At 43.8% G+C, this 16,343-nt stretch overlaps 1 protein-coding gene across 1 annotated transcript; it reads left to right on the top strand.

The window, feature by feature from the left end:
• The first annotated feature begins 26 nt into the window (after positions 1-26).
• LOC119654011 lies at positions 27-15,164 on the top strand. Its single transcript, XM_038059174.1, has 2 exons — positions 27-276; positions 14,965-15,164. Exons 1-2 carry the CDS (start codon positions 27-29, stop codon positions 15,162-15,164), a joined length of 450 nt encoding a protein of 149 aa, XP_037915102.1.
• The last annotated feature ends 1,179 nt before the right edge of the window (positions 15,165-16,343 follow it).

Consider the following 16,343-nt stretch of genomic DNA (forward strand, 5'->3'; position numbering starts at 1 on the left):
AGTACTCCTTTCCCTCTTGCGAAACTATGTTTGTATACTCTAGAAAACCAAGTGGAAGCAAACGTGAATCCGTTGTCAGACTGTTGCTGACGATTAAAGTAAGGCTCGTGATTAGTACCTGGGAACTTGTTTGTAACAAATTAGTGGCTGAGAAATTTCGATTCAGAATTAATAACATTTCTATAGTACAGTGCTACGCGCCAATGGAAACTTCCGATACACTGGAGAAGGATTCAAACGAGCAACTCAAAGCAATCCAGGAGCAGCTTTCTATAGGTAACATTGAGATCATGTTGGATGACCTAAATTTTAAGTTGGAAAAACGGTCTTGAGTACTGCAATGACAATGATCAGAGGTCTGCGGATTTCGATACTTTTAACCGTCTTATTGTAAGTAGCACGTTGTTTAAGCGCGAGATTTACTGCAAGGTCAGATGGGTTTCCACCACAGCGAGCTTTTGGCCTCAAACATTTGTAAAAGTGATATCTGGACATGCACGCTTTATGGCTTTCTCCACTTCGACCTTTTCTTTGAGCAAAACAATATTTCGGATTTCTAGCCTCTAAGCTAAAACCGGGAGCCTTCTCATTGATCGCTTGGCAGAACGTACTCTTGTTAGTTGTACTCGGGCCTAATGAAACGAGGACTCTGCCATTCTTCGTTTTCTGTATGGAGACTGCTCCACTTCTTCGTTTCCTCGTCTTTTCTGTTAGTGATTTACTATTCATACACTCCTTACCTTTGGACAGACAGGTTTCTGACAGCTTAGCGTGTTGTCTCCTTTTGCGTTCTTCTGGAGGAACGGTGCCGGCCGCATACGCTTCACAACTGTTGTGCATTTCGCGATGAACATTTTCTCTTCCGCTCTAGCTAGGACTAACGACTGCGCTACGACTAGGTTCGTGTTCGAATCGACCTGCTCAGTTGTAGCGATTTTATCTGGGCTTCTTTTCCGGGATAGGAAGACTGCAGAGTACTGTAGTTACCGTCCCCGCACCGACAGCAGTTTCCAAAGTTTCCTTTTTATTTGGGCAACCCGACGCCACTTCGGGTGCTTCAGCCCGGCTACCTATTTTGCCGGGAACTGCCGTGAGCCCCCAATTGTAATTAACTTTTCTTTTTTCTGCTATTTCATTGATTTTTTGAGTTGTTTTGTTTTTGCTCTCCATGGGAATTTTTATCAGCGCATCGTGTGCAAGGGAATAGGCCGCAATGGGCAGGAACGGGTGTACACTCGGGGACAAAGACCCTACCCCAATTCCCCGAGGAACTCATGGACCGATCAGCGTTCACTCGGGTGGTCTACTAATACCGGCTCAATGCGCACCACCCGACCCGGTTCCTGAAGGGGTTCCTGATACGCCTCACAACTACCACCTTGGCAGAGCTAGGTTCATATCGATGATTGCGGAGACTCCGAGTGTGTCCCGACGTGCACCGGTCATTCACGGTTTGCTCGTCACCGAGAGGCGTTCTCGAACCTACTACCTAAGAATTAGGTATACTGCCTTAGCTGGCAGAAATACTTACTCGTGTACCTTGCGGATATCACTCTCCGTATCATGAGCGACCCGTTATGATCGCAAACGATCCTTGAGGAAATAGCATACATTTAGATAGCTTTCTCCTATTACCTGAAGGAAACGGGGTAGAACAGTCCTCTGGTGGAATCGAAAATTGCAAAAACTCCAGAATCAACTGGCGACTTCTAAATCGTGCGTGTAAAAGCAATAAGAATGAATGGTTAAATTTAAATATAGAGGCATTTGGTGCAGAGCTGGTAGGCAAAGTCCTTAAAACGAATGAGTCGATGAAGTTGCTCTTGGAAGATCAGATGGAACTTTCATGAGTTGAGCCAGTGTAGACTCTCTTGGAAGTACACCATCCGGGATAACAGGTGACAGAAGTGGGAGGGAGAGAGTCGGTGGTATGTGTAAAATTCTCAACACCAAAGTGTTGCGAAGGGAAAGAGACAGTTGCTATACATTGCAACTTAACACTTCATAGTACTTGGTATCTAACCAGCGTAGCTAAAGGAATATAGAGAGCATCTAGAGCGACTTCTAGGAAACGATTTTCTAGTCTTGCTCTAAGCTACCTCTTCACAGATCTCTTCAAGATAGTCTTCATACCGTAGCCGGAAAGATGACTATTCAAATCCAAATTAACAAAATTCTGGATGAAACGTTCGGGGAGACTGGTTCAGCGTCACATTTAAAAGAAGACGCTAAGGTCACACATACAAAATAAAAACCAATCTGCTTACCAGCGTGGAAACTCCTCTGAATCTGTTTTTCACTCTTTCTTTTTAAAAATAGAGGACGCAACTCTAAAAGATGAGTACGCGATGGGGGTGTTTGTGGACTTTGAAGTACCTCTGACTATGGGTCTCGCCAAAACTTTGTAATGCCGCCAGGGAGCATGGTGTCGATGAAGGTTTGATTAAGAGGACGCTGCTATTCTACGCAAATGTATAGATTATTGTGTGCTGAAGTGGGTGTTGATCGCTACCTAACAGCAAAAGCAACGGAAGGCTATCCCAAAGGAGGTGTGTTATCGCCACTTTCGTAAAGATGCCATTTTTTCGAATCTTAACGATCATTTCCTTTTTTCACTCTCTGGGAAAGATCTCGAATTCCTAACATTTCCGTATGAATGAAAGCAGCAGATCTGCAGTAACTGCAGGTGAAGCGATAAATAACTGCGGGGAAACGGTCAAATGGCTGAAATGGTTTCTCTTTTAAAATTGATAGCTTACTCCAAACTACAATTTTATTTTTTTATGTATATATATATTTCGGGAGCAACTTACTCCCTTCATCAGCTTTGTGCTGATGAGTAAGCTACTGGTCTATCAATTTTAGACTTAACTACAAATAGAAGACAATATCTAAGCTCTTAGAAATGGTTCCTCTTCTGCTTGGAGGAACAGTCCGTATCCGCATGTTACGGTGACTAACCAGTTCATCCACACGTGGAGGAACCTCACCGAATGTAATACGGTTAAGAACCATCGTGAAGTATTCTTCCACTTTATCAGTTGTTCATCATCGTGGATGAGAATTCGACGGTGTCGATAGTACAGCTGTGCAATTTTAAGCTCCCAAGCAGTCGCAGAACGATCCATATTCGTAAATGGTCTACTCAAAACTGATAATAATAATCCTGTCAAGAGGCGTCACATTGCGTCCTAAAAGTGCCGTCCTGGAACATGTGCGGCGGTTTCACCACTCCCTTCACAGAAACTGCAGATAGTGTCCATAGATATTACTAGCTTTCTCAGGTAAAAGTTTGGCCAGGAGTCCCCAGTGAGTATTCCCACCATGATCAGGAGGCTCTTCTTGGTGAGGTTTAAATCATTTTTCGAACGTTTGGATTCGAATGCTTCCCATAAGTACCCTAGACACCATTCCTTGTAAGTTCGCCCAGTAAAGTTCCATCCGCGGTTCGTCTTTATTGTTCAATGCCGTAACCTATATAGCGGAGTCGCTGCTCCCTTGCTGGCTAGCTCGCCCGCTGCCTCAATGCTTTCTAACTCAATGAAGTGTATTCAGTTTGTTAAGACATTCCCATACCAGTTTAGAGTTTACCTGGTAGAACCCAAGTACTTTAATAGCGGCTTGACTGCCGGTTAGAGCAGCAATGTTCTGCCCCTATAGTCCCTTTCGCCGTTGAAGGAGGCACATCTGTCTGTGCTGTATATTTCCGCCTGAAATATGCTGGTATGCTTACGTATGTCAATGCCATGTTCTCTCAGATTGGCCTGTTGCTAAAACGTGTTTCAAACTTCTTATTGAAGCGAAACCGTGCTGTCATGTTATCGCTTGGTATGAGTGATTCGAGATGCCACCGAGAAAGAATATCAATTACCGTCGATTTAGGTACTCCCGGACATTCTGAAAATCGTCCTCCTTGCCTGAATCTACATGTGCAGATGGGGAGAAGTCAATCCAAGAAGGACCTATAGGGATGGTGCGCACTAACTGGTACCCAGTCTAGGCCTGCCTTAATAAGGAACTCCAGACATCCCGGTTTTCCCCGAGGTCCACCAATTCGATATCCCTAAAAGCTGCCTGGCTTCCTAACCTGCGTCATCGTTCCATCTCAGGCAGGGTCTCCCTCGTCTTCTTTTTCTACCATAGATAGTTTCCTTATAGTCTTTCCGGGCTGGATCATCGTCATTCATACAGATTAAGTGGCCCGACCACCGCAACCTATTGAGCCGAATTTGATCCACAACCGTGTCGTGGTATTGCTCATAGATTTCGTCGTTATGTAGGCTACGTAATCGTGCATTCTCATGTAGGGGGATAAAAATTCTTCGGAGAATTCTTCTCTCGAACGCGGCCAAAAGTTCGGAATTTTTCTTGCTAAGAACCCAAGCCTCCGTAGAATACATGAAGCATGGCAAGATCATTGTCTTGCACAGTAAGGGCTTTGACACTATGGTGAGACATTTCGAACGGAACAGTTTTTGTGCGCTGAAATAGGCTCTGTTGGCTGCCAACAACCGTGCGCGAATTTCGTCATCGTAGGTGTTGAAATTATCAACGGTCTCAAAATTGTAGTCTCCCATCTTTATTTTTCCCGTTTGACCAGTGCGGTTTGATGTTTTTGGTTGGTTGGTTTTTGGTCCTGACGGCGCCACCATATATTTTGTCTTAATTGATGTGCAGCCCAAGATCTCGCGCCAATCACCGCCTGCTCGATCTGGATCAAGACAGTTTGTACATCTCGGATCGTTCTTCCCATGATATCGATATTGTCAGCATAGGCCAGTAGTTGGGTGCACTTAAGGAGGATTGTATCCCTCGCATTTACCTCAGCATAACGGATCATTTTCTTCAGAACTAGGTTAAAGAGGACGCATGCTAGAACATCCCTTTGTCTTAGGCCGTTGTTGATGTTGAATGGTCTCGAGAGTGAACCTGCTGCTTTTATCTGGCCTCGTACATTGGTCGCAAAGAGAAAATCTGATCTGTTGCTGATTTGCCTGGTGCTCTCCCTTTTTATGCATGAGACAGATAATGCCTCTTTGCCAGTCGTCAGGCTTCGATTCGCTGAGCATAAGTTGATGAACCGCTTGGTGTAATTGGTCGCCTCCATATTAAACCAATTCAGCTGTAATTCCATCGGCTCCTGGCGACTTACGATTTGTAAGCCGTCGAATTGCACGGACAATTTCGTCTATACTTGGTGGTGACAGTATTTGTCCGTCGTCTTCAGTTGGCGAGACCTCCGACTCGCAGATCTTCTTGTTGAGCAGTTCATCGAAGTACTCAACCCATCGCTCCATTCTGTCGGAAATCAGATTTTCCTCTTTGTCTCGGCAGGATGAGTATCGAGGTGTGTAAGGCTTCAACCTGCTAACTTGTTGGTAAAATTTGCGCGCATGGTGCGTGAGAAGTCTCTGCATGTGACCGCGTTCTTTGAGAATGCAACATTATTCGGTACGCAGCATTCTTCCGTTCTGCTGCTAGCTTATATTTATCATCGAATCAGCCGTTCCGACTCTTTTTGCGGATGGGGCCACGTATGTATGATAACGTTCTTTATATTGCCCCCTACCAATATGAGGAGAAATCCTAAGATGATTTCTAGACTTGATATCTGAGAAGATATTGCCTTGTCTTTGGTTATAGCTTTATATAGGAGCATCCACTGGTTTGTTCTATCCCTTGACAGAATTTCCTGGAGCTTTTCCGTTTTGCTTGCTGGTTGAAGAGTTTTCGCACCTCTTTCCCATTTTTGCAGTCAATGATGACTCTGATGAAACCTTCTAACACTGTTTTTAGCTCTATTCCACGCCTAATGTCACCTGCAGATAGACCATGTTGTCAGTCAGGTGTCTTGTGTAGGACGCCCAATCTATCTCTATTCTAATATTATCATCATCATCAACGGCGCAACAACCGGTATCCGATCTAGGCCTGCCTTAATAACGAACTCCAGACATCCCGGTTTTGCGCCGAGGTCCACCAATTCGATATCCCTAAAAGCTGTCTGGCGTCCTGACCTACGCCATCGCTCCATCTTAGGCAGGGTCTGCCTCGTCTTCTTTTTCTACCATAGATATTGCCCTTATAGACTTTCCGGGTTTGACCAGTGCGATTTGATGTTGTTGGTTGGTTGGTTTTCGGGCTTTCGGTACTGATATTGCCACCATATTATCTTGTTTTGCCTTTATTGATGTGCAGCCCAAGATCTCGCCCCGCCTGCTCGATCTTTACGAAGGCAGTTTGTACGTCTCGGGTGGTTCTTCCCATGATTTCGATATCGTCAGCATAGGCCAGTAGTTGGGTGGACTTAAGGAGGATCGTACTTCTTGCATTTATCTCAGCATCGCGGATCACTTTCTCGAGGGGCAGGTTAAAGAGGACGCATGATAGGGCATCCCCTTGTCGTAGACCGTTGTTGATGTCGAATGGTCTTGAGAGTGATCCTGCTGCTTTTATCTGGCCTCGCACATTGGTCAGGGTCAACCTAGTCAGTCTTATTAATTGCGTCGGGATACCGAATTCTCTCATGGCCTTGTACAGTTTTACCCTGGCTATGCTATCACAGCCGGCTTTAAAATCGATGAATAGATGGTGCAACTGTTGTTCATATTCTAACAGTTTTCCCATCGCTTGCCGCAGAGAGAAAATCTGATCTGTTGCTGATTTTCCTGGAGTGAAGCCTCTTTCGTATGGGCCAATGATGTTCTGGGCGTATGGGGCTATCCGGCCTAGCAAGATAGTGGAGAATATATAGATGGTACTCAGCAACGTGACACCTCTATAATTGCTGCACTGTGTGATATCTCCCTTTTTATGTATGAGACAGATAATGCCTCGTTACCAATCGTCAGGCATTGATTCGCTGTCCCATAACTTGAGCACAAGTTGATGAACCACTTGGTGTAACTGGTCGCCTCCATATTTAACTAATTCGGCTGTAATTCCATCGGCTTGTGGCGACTTATGATTTTTTAGCCGATGAATTGCACGGACTGTTTCTCCTAAACTTAATGGTGGCAGTATTTGTGCGTCGTCTTCAGTTGGCGGGACCTCCAACTCGTCGATGTTCTGGGTGTTCAGTAGCTCATCAAAGTACTCAACCCATCGCTCTAATATGCCCATGCTGTCGGAAATCAGATTTCCCTCTTTGTCTCGGCAGGATGAGCATCGAGGTGTATAAGTCTTCATCCTGCTGGCTTGTTGGTAAAACTTCCGCACCTGGTGCGGTTGCTTCCTGTACTTTTGTAGTTCACAGATTTGTTGGTTCCCAGGCTTCCTTTTTCCGTCTGTGAAATCGCGTGCCCGCGTTCTTTGAGAATGCAACATTACTCGGTATGCGGCATTCTTCCGTTCCGTTGCTAGCTTACATTCATCGTCAAACCAGCCGTTCCGACTTCTTTTGCGGCTGGGGCCAAGTATGCTTGTGGCCGTATCAATGATAACGTTCTTCAGGTGTTTGTGAAGATTATTTGTTGATGCTTCATCTCCAGGTCCTCTGTTGACTGCGGTTATTGCGGCATCCATTTCCCTCTTGTAGGTGTCGCGGAGGGTTGTGTTGTGGATAGCTTCAGTGTTCACTCTCACCTGACTGTCAGAGGGGATTCTAGGTGGTATTGTTATTCGAGCTCGGAGCACCGCTTTCCGCGCAAAGCCAGGTACTTCCAACAACCATTTCGTGTGACCCTGCTAATTGAATAATCCGCAGTCCGTTATCATTTGTTTTTTCGTGTAAGCTATGGGAGCCAACGTATCGCCTGAATACGGGCTCCTTCCCTACTTGGCTGTTAAAATCCCCAAGTATGATTTGATATCATATCTGAGGCAGGCTTCGAGGGTTCGTTCTACTGCCTCGTAGAAGATATCCTTCTCCGACTCTGCAGTCTCCTCTGTAGGGAACGTTTATGAGGCATATATTTCTAAACTTGCCTCGCAAGCGCAGAGTTCACAGCCGTTCGCTTATGTTTTCAAAGCCGATAATAGCAGGTTTCATTTTTTGGCTGACTAAGAAACCTACTCCGAGCACATGGTTTACTGGATGACCGCTATAATATATGGTGTAGTGGCTCTTCTCCAGGAAACCGGTCCCTGCCCATCGCATCTCTTGTAACGCTGTTATATCAGCCCTACATTGGGACAGGGTATCGGCTAGCTGCTCATCAGCTTCATCTCTGTACAGGGAGCGCACATTCCATGAGAAAATGCGCAAATCGTTGATCCGTTGTCGTTTCCGGGTCTGTCGTTTTAAAGTCCGCCCTGTCCGAGCTTCCTGTTGTGGCTTCATAACAAGTTGTTTTCCGTGTAGGGTTGTCAGCCCTACCTATTCTAATATTATATTATATTTTTATTCTATCTACTTTCGAGTTGCCTTCAATGCCAAATCTGACTATTCTTTAATCCGACAGAAGGCTCATCTGACACCTCTCATTCTTAATCAAGCCGCTCATCTCAGTGTTCCCAGGAGTTATGTCTACTACTTCTTGCCTGGTGCTGGTCACGAATGTCGGCGTGTTCCTTCCGTTACGTATTTACGTGTTCCTTCCGTTATGTATTTCTAACTCATTACTGAGGAGGTGGGCGTTGGCATCGCAGCCGAAAAAAAGGAGTAACGCCTTCCTCTTGCAGAGCTTCGCCAATCACATAATTCTGGTGGGATTCGGGTGTCGTCTTCTGGGAAGTATCGTGATAACACGGTTGCCTGTCGGGTTCTTCCGCTGACTTCCAGTTAGACTTTGAAAGACACACGTATTTTGAATTTCTTTTGAGAACGATGCAAGCTCTTGGTTTTCACGAGAGGAATTCCAAATTACCTGTTTGCTTCCTCCTTCCAGACAGCGAATGTGCCCTCAATACAATCAGGGTTCTTTGGCTAACACTATTCCAATGGTATCCTTGCAACTTTCCCTTGTAATTGCTGCAGATGCAGCTTTTATACGGTGGAGGTTTATCTGGGCTATCTTAGTGCTGCCATTGGCTCCGTTTGTGCTTGGAGCTCTTCTCTAATGTCGGAGTATTGTCCTCCTCCTACGATATGGTACTTCCTTGTGTTTCGCCATCCAACTTAAGCCTTGGAAGGTCTACATCAAGGTCGTCCAACTTCTTCTCTTCTATGGACAGCAGATCCACTTCATTGATCGGTTCTGCCCGATCAGCCTCTATTGCTTTCGCGACTCCTTCGGGGACCTGGGTAGGCTTTCCACCCGCTGTCTCTTCCGAAATATCCTTCTTGTTTTCCCCTGTGTACGTGCACAGGTATGCTATCGGATCTGTAATTAATGAATCTGTTTGAAGGGTTCACCGCGACAGGATGTAAAACCCTAAAGCTCGAGAGTTTACTTCAGCTTACAAAAACTTTTTCCCTGTAAACGTCTCACTATAAGGTGAAAGTTCTTACTGTACAGACCCTGGTAGAAATGGAGCGATGGTATAAGCTAGGACGCTGACTGACGCGGGGGCTTCTAGGGATATCGAATTGGTAGACCTTGGCATAAACCTGGGATGTTTGGAGTTCCTTATTAAGGCCAGCCTAGACCGGATACCGGTTGTTGCGCCGTTTATGATAATGATTATAAACAAAACAATTCTTTACGATTCTTTCGGTAGATAAAAATTTAATTATCCCAGTCTCACTATAAATTATATTTCAAAATATTTTGGACTTGGATCAAGTGATCTGAAGAAAGTAAAAAAGAATCACAAGTTAAATGCAATAGGCTTAGTGGCTTTATGGTACATTCCGCGTACATTTCAAATCAATTTCTTTCCTGGTCTCCAAGTCTGAGTCTATGAAAAATGGAGTAGCAATTGTAAGTACAAATTGCAATACATCATTTAACCCGTGACTCCAAATTAGATTGACTGATTATTGTAGCATAACTGGGTGGCCTAGTCGTGTAGGCCCTAAAGCACTTCAATAATTGTTCAAGTGTAACGAAACGCAATTGAAATTGAAAAGGTAAAGGTTCTATCTACCGAAAGCGAGCGCCAATGAAATAATAAATAAAAGATATTTCTGTCGTAGTTACAAATTGAATTCATTACGTAATTTTCAGATTGTAGTTTCGGGTGACAGGAAATTAATTTATTTTATCGTAGCGAATGAGAAAAATAGAGATAGCCATGCCACACAGTCGAACACACACAGCTAGGCCGAACTATCCCGATAAGGGAACACCAAAGCTATCTATCTTTTATAACTAACCTTTTATACGACGAAAGTTATGTACGAACAATCATATGTGGAAACATTCTCGGCATGAGATTTTCAAGTTGTCGAAATTGACGGCAGCCAAGGCTATCTCCAAAGCTTCTCGTTATCACTGACATAATATATTTGGAAATGTTTGAAGAAATTAATCTAGAAAAACCTTTAGAAAATATGTGAGAAGTCAAGAAGGGAAACAAAAAGCAAACAAAAAGTGGAAAATTTTTGAAACTGGGTCATGAGAATTGATTAGGGCAATTTGAGTTTGGGGTGTTGCAATCCGGTTGGGTTCACTTCTCGGATTGATGTGAGCGCTCCAATTCCATTGGGAAAGGGATTGTTTTGGATTACGAAGGCGCGTATTAACCGCGGCTCTTCATGTTTGCACGCTATTCAGGTTACAATCTATTCATCGTTCACTGCAAGTTCATGCATTGTTGACTTCCGAAACACCAGTTTACGATCCATGTTAATGCGAAACCTGTACCTGCTAAAAAGAAGCTCCCAACATGGTCCCATGTTTGGTCTGGTGGCCCAAACAGCCGAATTTCAAAACCAAACCATCACCTTGAACGACCAAATCAGGAAGGCAGCAGCATTTCTACTTTTTATGCATTCGACTACGTAATATTTATTTTTCTTTCACTTTCACACACCTCACACCTTGCTCCACACTCAGGTGAACTGAGGAAAAGGCTGTTTCGCGAAGATCGCTAACGAAATTCAGCTGGCGGAGAAAAACAGACTTTAATCATCGCCAGATCGCTATTGTCTTTTTTGCACAATTTAATGCAAATAACCAACATTTATCCATCCGTTCAGTGCTGAAATGATTACATGAGAAATTAAGGGGCAAACGTCTATGAAATTTAGTATAATTAATTCGGAAGAGAAGTGAGAAATGTGTGGTGTGGCGCTGCACAGATGAAAGGAAGAAAGGTGAGAAATGAAGAAATTTTCTGATGTTTGAATTGAAAAGTGTAGCACATAATTGTTGAACAATAGTGGAGACCTTGCGTAATAGGAGAAAGAAACACCAACGAGGCCGGGAAATTGCAAAGTCTGAGCGGCAGCAGACCGGAGACAGTTATAGATTTAATGAAGGCTGACCGAGCAGTTTCACAAGTTGTTAGCGGCTGTAACAAAGATACTGATATGACTATTGGCGTAGCTCTTTTACTATATGGTAGACTAGATTCCACTATGGAATCAGAAAATTTCGTGATTTATTAGGGATCCAATCGAAGGGTTTGGGAATGGAGTGAATACACAAATTTATCGAAATTTGTTGAATCCGTCCATGTGCTATCACTGTTGATTCTTTGTCAGGTTTTGTCTAAAACAATGCCAATCTCCCGCTGTCTGCCTGTCACATCCAATATACTCGAAAGTGATGAAAAGGTGGTGAAATTTGGTGAACATATGTAATTTTTTTCTTAAACATTTTTATTAATAAATAATTTACATCACTATTTAAAAAAAAATATTCAACCTAAGAAAGCTTGGCAGTAACTTAATATGCTGCAACTGGAGGAGATTACAGAACACCTCCAATCACTGTAGTTGATTTATTTGGAAGGAAGGGGAGTAAGAGGGGTAGGATGCCTTTTTTAGTGGAGGAACATATTGTGAATCAGAATAGCGACCAGTGTAGAGGACTACTCAATATTCCATGTCGAGCAGACGGTTATCATTATTATAGGTAATAAGGGTTTGCAGAAATTGATTTCTATTGAGGAAATTTTCTTCGTCGATCTCACTCCGCACACACTTGGCCACTAGAGGGTTGCGGTGTACCTGACACCTTTCTAGGAATTTCACGAGGTTTCTGGTTATCATGGCATCAAGAGATCTCTAAAGGTATCAGCGCTCCTTTCTTGCAGACTTAAGTTAGGGCACGGGTTTACATCCGCCTTAGAGCGGGGCTCTTTAAAGCATTCTCTTTGGATCCTTATATGCATGCTCTTGCACCTGATCGATGCTACCTACACAGTTGGAAGATAATTGCCTGGTGGTCGCTGTGGGTGTAGTCTTTGCTAACATGCCGGGATATAAAACGCGTCAGTGCAGAGCTAACAATGGTCAGCTCTACGATCGAACGTCCGAAAAGTCTTTACACTACCTCAAATATCCGCTTCGCGCTATTTTTTTCTGCTTCCCCACTCCAGGGCCCATATATTAAAGTCACCGGCAATCACGTTCAGATTTCGTCCTCTTGCGTGGTGAACAAGGTTGTCTAACATGCCTTCAAACTCAGATAATGTGGGGGGAAGGGGCTGTAGCAGCTGTACACGTATGCGACGCTTATTTTTGCACACACAATGCTACTGGCCGACTGATCTATTGTTCATTGTCTTCCTGAAATCCTGCCGTTTACTTCTTCCGGCAATATGCCGGTTATCCCGTCCCTTTTTTCGTACAATAGTCATTTGTGGATTTGGGTTTTGCTGACCTCGTCGCTTAGATCTTTTAGGTCATGGTCAGCTTCGACCTTTTTTAGTATCTCCGTCTACCTTCGATTTTTTCTTCGTCGTTTTGTGAATGACCTTGGCCCATCCACCATTTTCGTTTCCCTTAAGTTTTGCTTCGGTTGCCGATGATTGTACTAAGGGTTCTGGCTTCCTTCTTTCCGTACTTTTATTTCTGTTCTCCAGAACCACTAGTGTGCTTTTCTTTTTCGGCGCCTGCTGATACCCCTACGGTTAGGTCACCTGCGTCGCCTGTAACACTGTTTGGACGGATAATTCCAGCTTTTGGTTGGACACTCTTTCCTCTTTCTGTGACCTATTATAGAGGACCCTAATGGCTCTCACTGTGTTTTTAATAGCTTGTATTTGTTACTTATAAACTCGGACAGCTCAACTATTTTTGCTCCATCCTGCAAGAAGGGTAATTCTTCCTTGTCAGAGTTCTGTTCTCTATGAGCCCTGGTCGGATCACCCTTTTCAAAACACTCCGTTACTTCTGGCATTTAATGTGCTTTTCAGACTTTATGCCGTCTTTTGCATTAGATCGCAGAATTGAAGAAGACTTTCTTCATGGGAATGGGTTAATTTTTTGATCGTTTAGTATCTTCTGCGTTTGTCCTTCTTAGACAGATGCAGTGGGTGCCGAAACCGCCGTCGCGGGCCAGCGATTTTCTTTCAAGCTATCCTTTTCTTGGTCGTGGAATACCTCCTATTGTTGCTCTTCTTGAACACACGCGGTGAGTGTTATTACCATTTTTGTAGTATAGCGATCTGTTTTTAATACATATTTCTTTGGTTTTATTACTGTTTTCGGTGAGGTGGTACTATGTTTGAACACTTCTTTCTCGAAATTTAAATCACTTGCAGAATTAGATGCCATGGTGGCCAAGTTATCCACCACAGAGACACTGTGGTCGAGGTATATCGACGCCCAGGAGCCCACTTGCTCACTCTCAAAAGCCGCCGGAATAGAGTTCGGAGCCCTAACTTAACTCCTTCTTTCATTTTCCATGTTGGTTTTACTTTTGTGAGCTTGCAAAATATCAAACTTTATCATCAACGCCTCGAAAAGGGACTGACCTCACGGCTACGAACTTCAGCTAGGTTTCTGCAATGTACACACGCTCCTCGACAACTGTAGTGACGTCCTCAGAATGTTCCCTTTCTTCCAATGATATAAACTGGACATTCACTGGACTGTTTCTAACGGCGATCGAAACGAGCGCTCTCTTGACCTGGGAGCTAGTTTCTGATAGACTTCTAACTGCAAAATTTCCAAATTGAGGAGTATCACAATTGTACAATGCTGCATACCAACGAAGACTTCCGATATAGTGAAGAAGGATGCTTTTTACGAGCAGTTACATATTTCAGAGGAGGCTTCCTAAAGGTGGTGGGAGATTCGTGAATTTCTGCAACTTCCACCGCCTCGTCATTGGTGGCACATTGTTTTAGCACAGAGCCTGCCATAAGGTCAGTTTGGTTTCAACTGACCGACAACACACTATCAATCAAAACGATCACTTCGCCATCAGCAGTAGAATTAGGGCTTGTCTCCTGGATGTACGTAACAAAAGAGGCCCTGATAGCGGCATCCAAAAGGATTACCATCTGCTGGTTGCTATCGCCCGTTTGCGCATTACGTCCGCGATTTCTCGTAAGGCGCTGCGACCCCCTAAGTTTAACATTGACCGCTTGTATGATCCAGTTGTCGCTCAAAAGTGGCAGAGCTATTTTACTGATCGGACGGCAGACCTTAAAAATATTGATTACCATTGGACCGCCATCAAAAATGCTCGGGTGCTACACATGCTTAAGGTCTGGCTGACTGTGAAAATGGGAAAGCGGATGAATGGAAAAGGCTCTATTGACCGCTGCGGGTGATGGTGGGCGTGATTCACTCGACCTCTGATACCGAGTGAAATCCCAAAAAATTCAGCATAGTGTACGCCTTGACAAGGGCAAATTTGTCAGAGCGCTGGTCAGGAAACGGAATATGTCGCAGAAAGCAATGGTTTCAGAAATGTCTACTGTATCACGAAAGAGCTTGCATGTGGTCGCAAATCTTTCGATGGCCCTGTGAAGGACGTCAACGGTCGACTTCTCATCCCAATTCCTTTTTCCCTCCGCGAGGTTAGTCCACATCAACCGTTTAAAATTTTAAAAAGTAATCATTTCATTTATCGAGACCTACCACCTGTTACTTTTCCCTAAAATTTCTAAAACTCATTTATGTATTTGTAAACAAATTGCCAATTAGTATATAATAACAATGTTGAAATATTGCATGACCAGTCAAAAGGGAACAACAACCTTGCATTCAAACTTGGCCGGTTCATATATTTCGAAGTGTACGCCTAACGGTTGGTCTGGTTAAGGCGAATGAAAATGCATTTTTGCACGAGATTAGCGAGACCCGACATCGGCTGATTAGAGGGACAGCTGATGAGCTGCACACGTTATTTGAGTTTAGTGCTTCGAGGAGAAAAGAGTAGCGAAACGGCTGGATAAATTTAAAGTTTTTGTGAATATAGAACAATTTTTTGGATGTAGATAATATATGTTATTATTATATTATAATTTTATACGGTGTTTCGGAGTTGGTGGTTTGTTTTTGCTTGTGATCCACGGAAATGTCTCGCATCCAAATTTTTTAGGATTCCCTAAGGACCAAAGTGAGTAGGTGTTTTTCTAACCACTTGCAAGAATACTAATTTTGGCGACAAACAAATAGGCGCTTCCAGTAGTAGCTACAGCCATTCCGGGGCGAAAGACAGGAATCCGCCTTCGAAGAAGGCGAAGCCATCAAGTGATCAAGTACGAGAAAGGGAAGAGAACGCATTTGGTCTTTTGGGGAAACGTGGAGTAGAGTATAATGGAGGTTTCGCACAAGATCGGATACTGGACGATAAAGCAGGAAAGCGGAACGCAGAGGAAATCTTAAAAGGTAATGCGAATGAGATTTTCGGTTGCGTGTCGCGACTAGCCGAAAGGCCGCCCAAGTTCTTATTTCGCCTGTGTTCTTCACACATGCGGAGACATCGATGTTAGTGCGTTGATGAAAAATTAAATTTGAGCATATGTAAACGGTAGTTGCAGAAGGTCGAAATTATTTTGAAGTTTCTCCGTACGAACGTCGATCAATTAACAGTGTTACATCCGATTTCGCTGCCTTGTCCAAAATCTGGAAATACAGTTTTCTCAACATCAAGATCAAGTTGAGACTGTTCTGTGCTAGTTTTTTTTTCTGTATTACTATATGGGAGTAGCACATGGAAAGTGAATCCAATGTTTTTCAAAGGCTGCAAGACTCCCGTTCGCGTACCATCGGAGTATGCTGGTCAGATACTATAACAAACAAAGTATGCACTGTGATCGGACAGAAGTTGCTGTAGATAGTAATAATCGTTGGCGTAACAATCTATGGTCTTGAAGTGTGTTAGAGCACTTCATTCAAGACCGTAACGGTACACTACAGTACACTATAGGATGCAATGTGGTCAGCATTTAGCTCGTGGATAGGTCACATGGCGATGGATAAGTTAGACATTAAGAACGGGCGACAATTACATTTCTAGCTACGCCAAGCAGTGGAATCCACTCTTCCAAGATGACCGACGAGTAGGTTGCCCCAAGCGCACTTGGAGTAGAACACAAGAGGAGGAGTGCAGGTG

Source organism: Hermetia illucens, chromosome 4 (genome assembly GCF_905115235.1).
Source record: "Hermetia illucens chromosome 4, iHerIll2.2.curated.20191125, whole genome shotgun sequence".
NCBI classification, from domain to species: domain Eukaryota; kingdom Metazoa; phylum Arthropoda; class Insecta; order Diptera; family Stratiomyidae; genus Hermetia; species Hermetia illucens.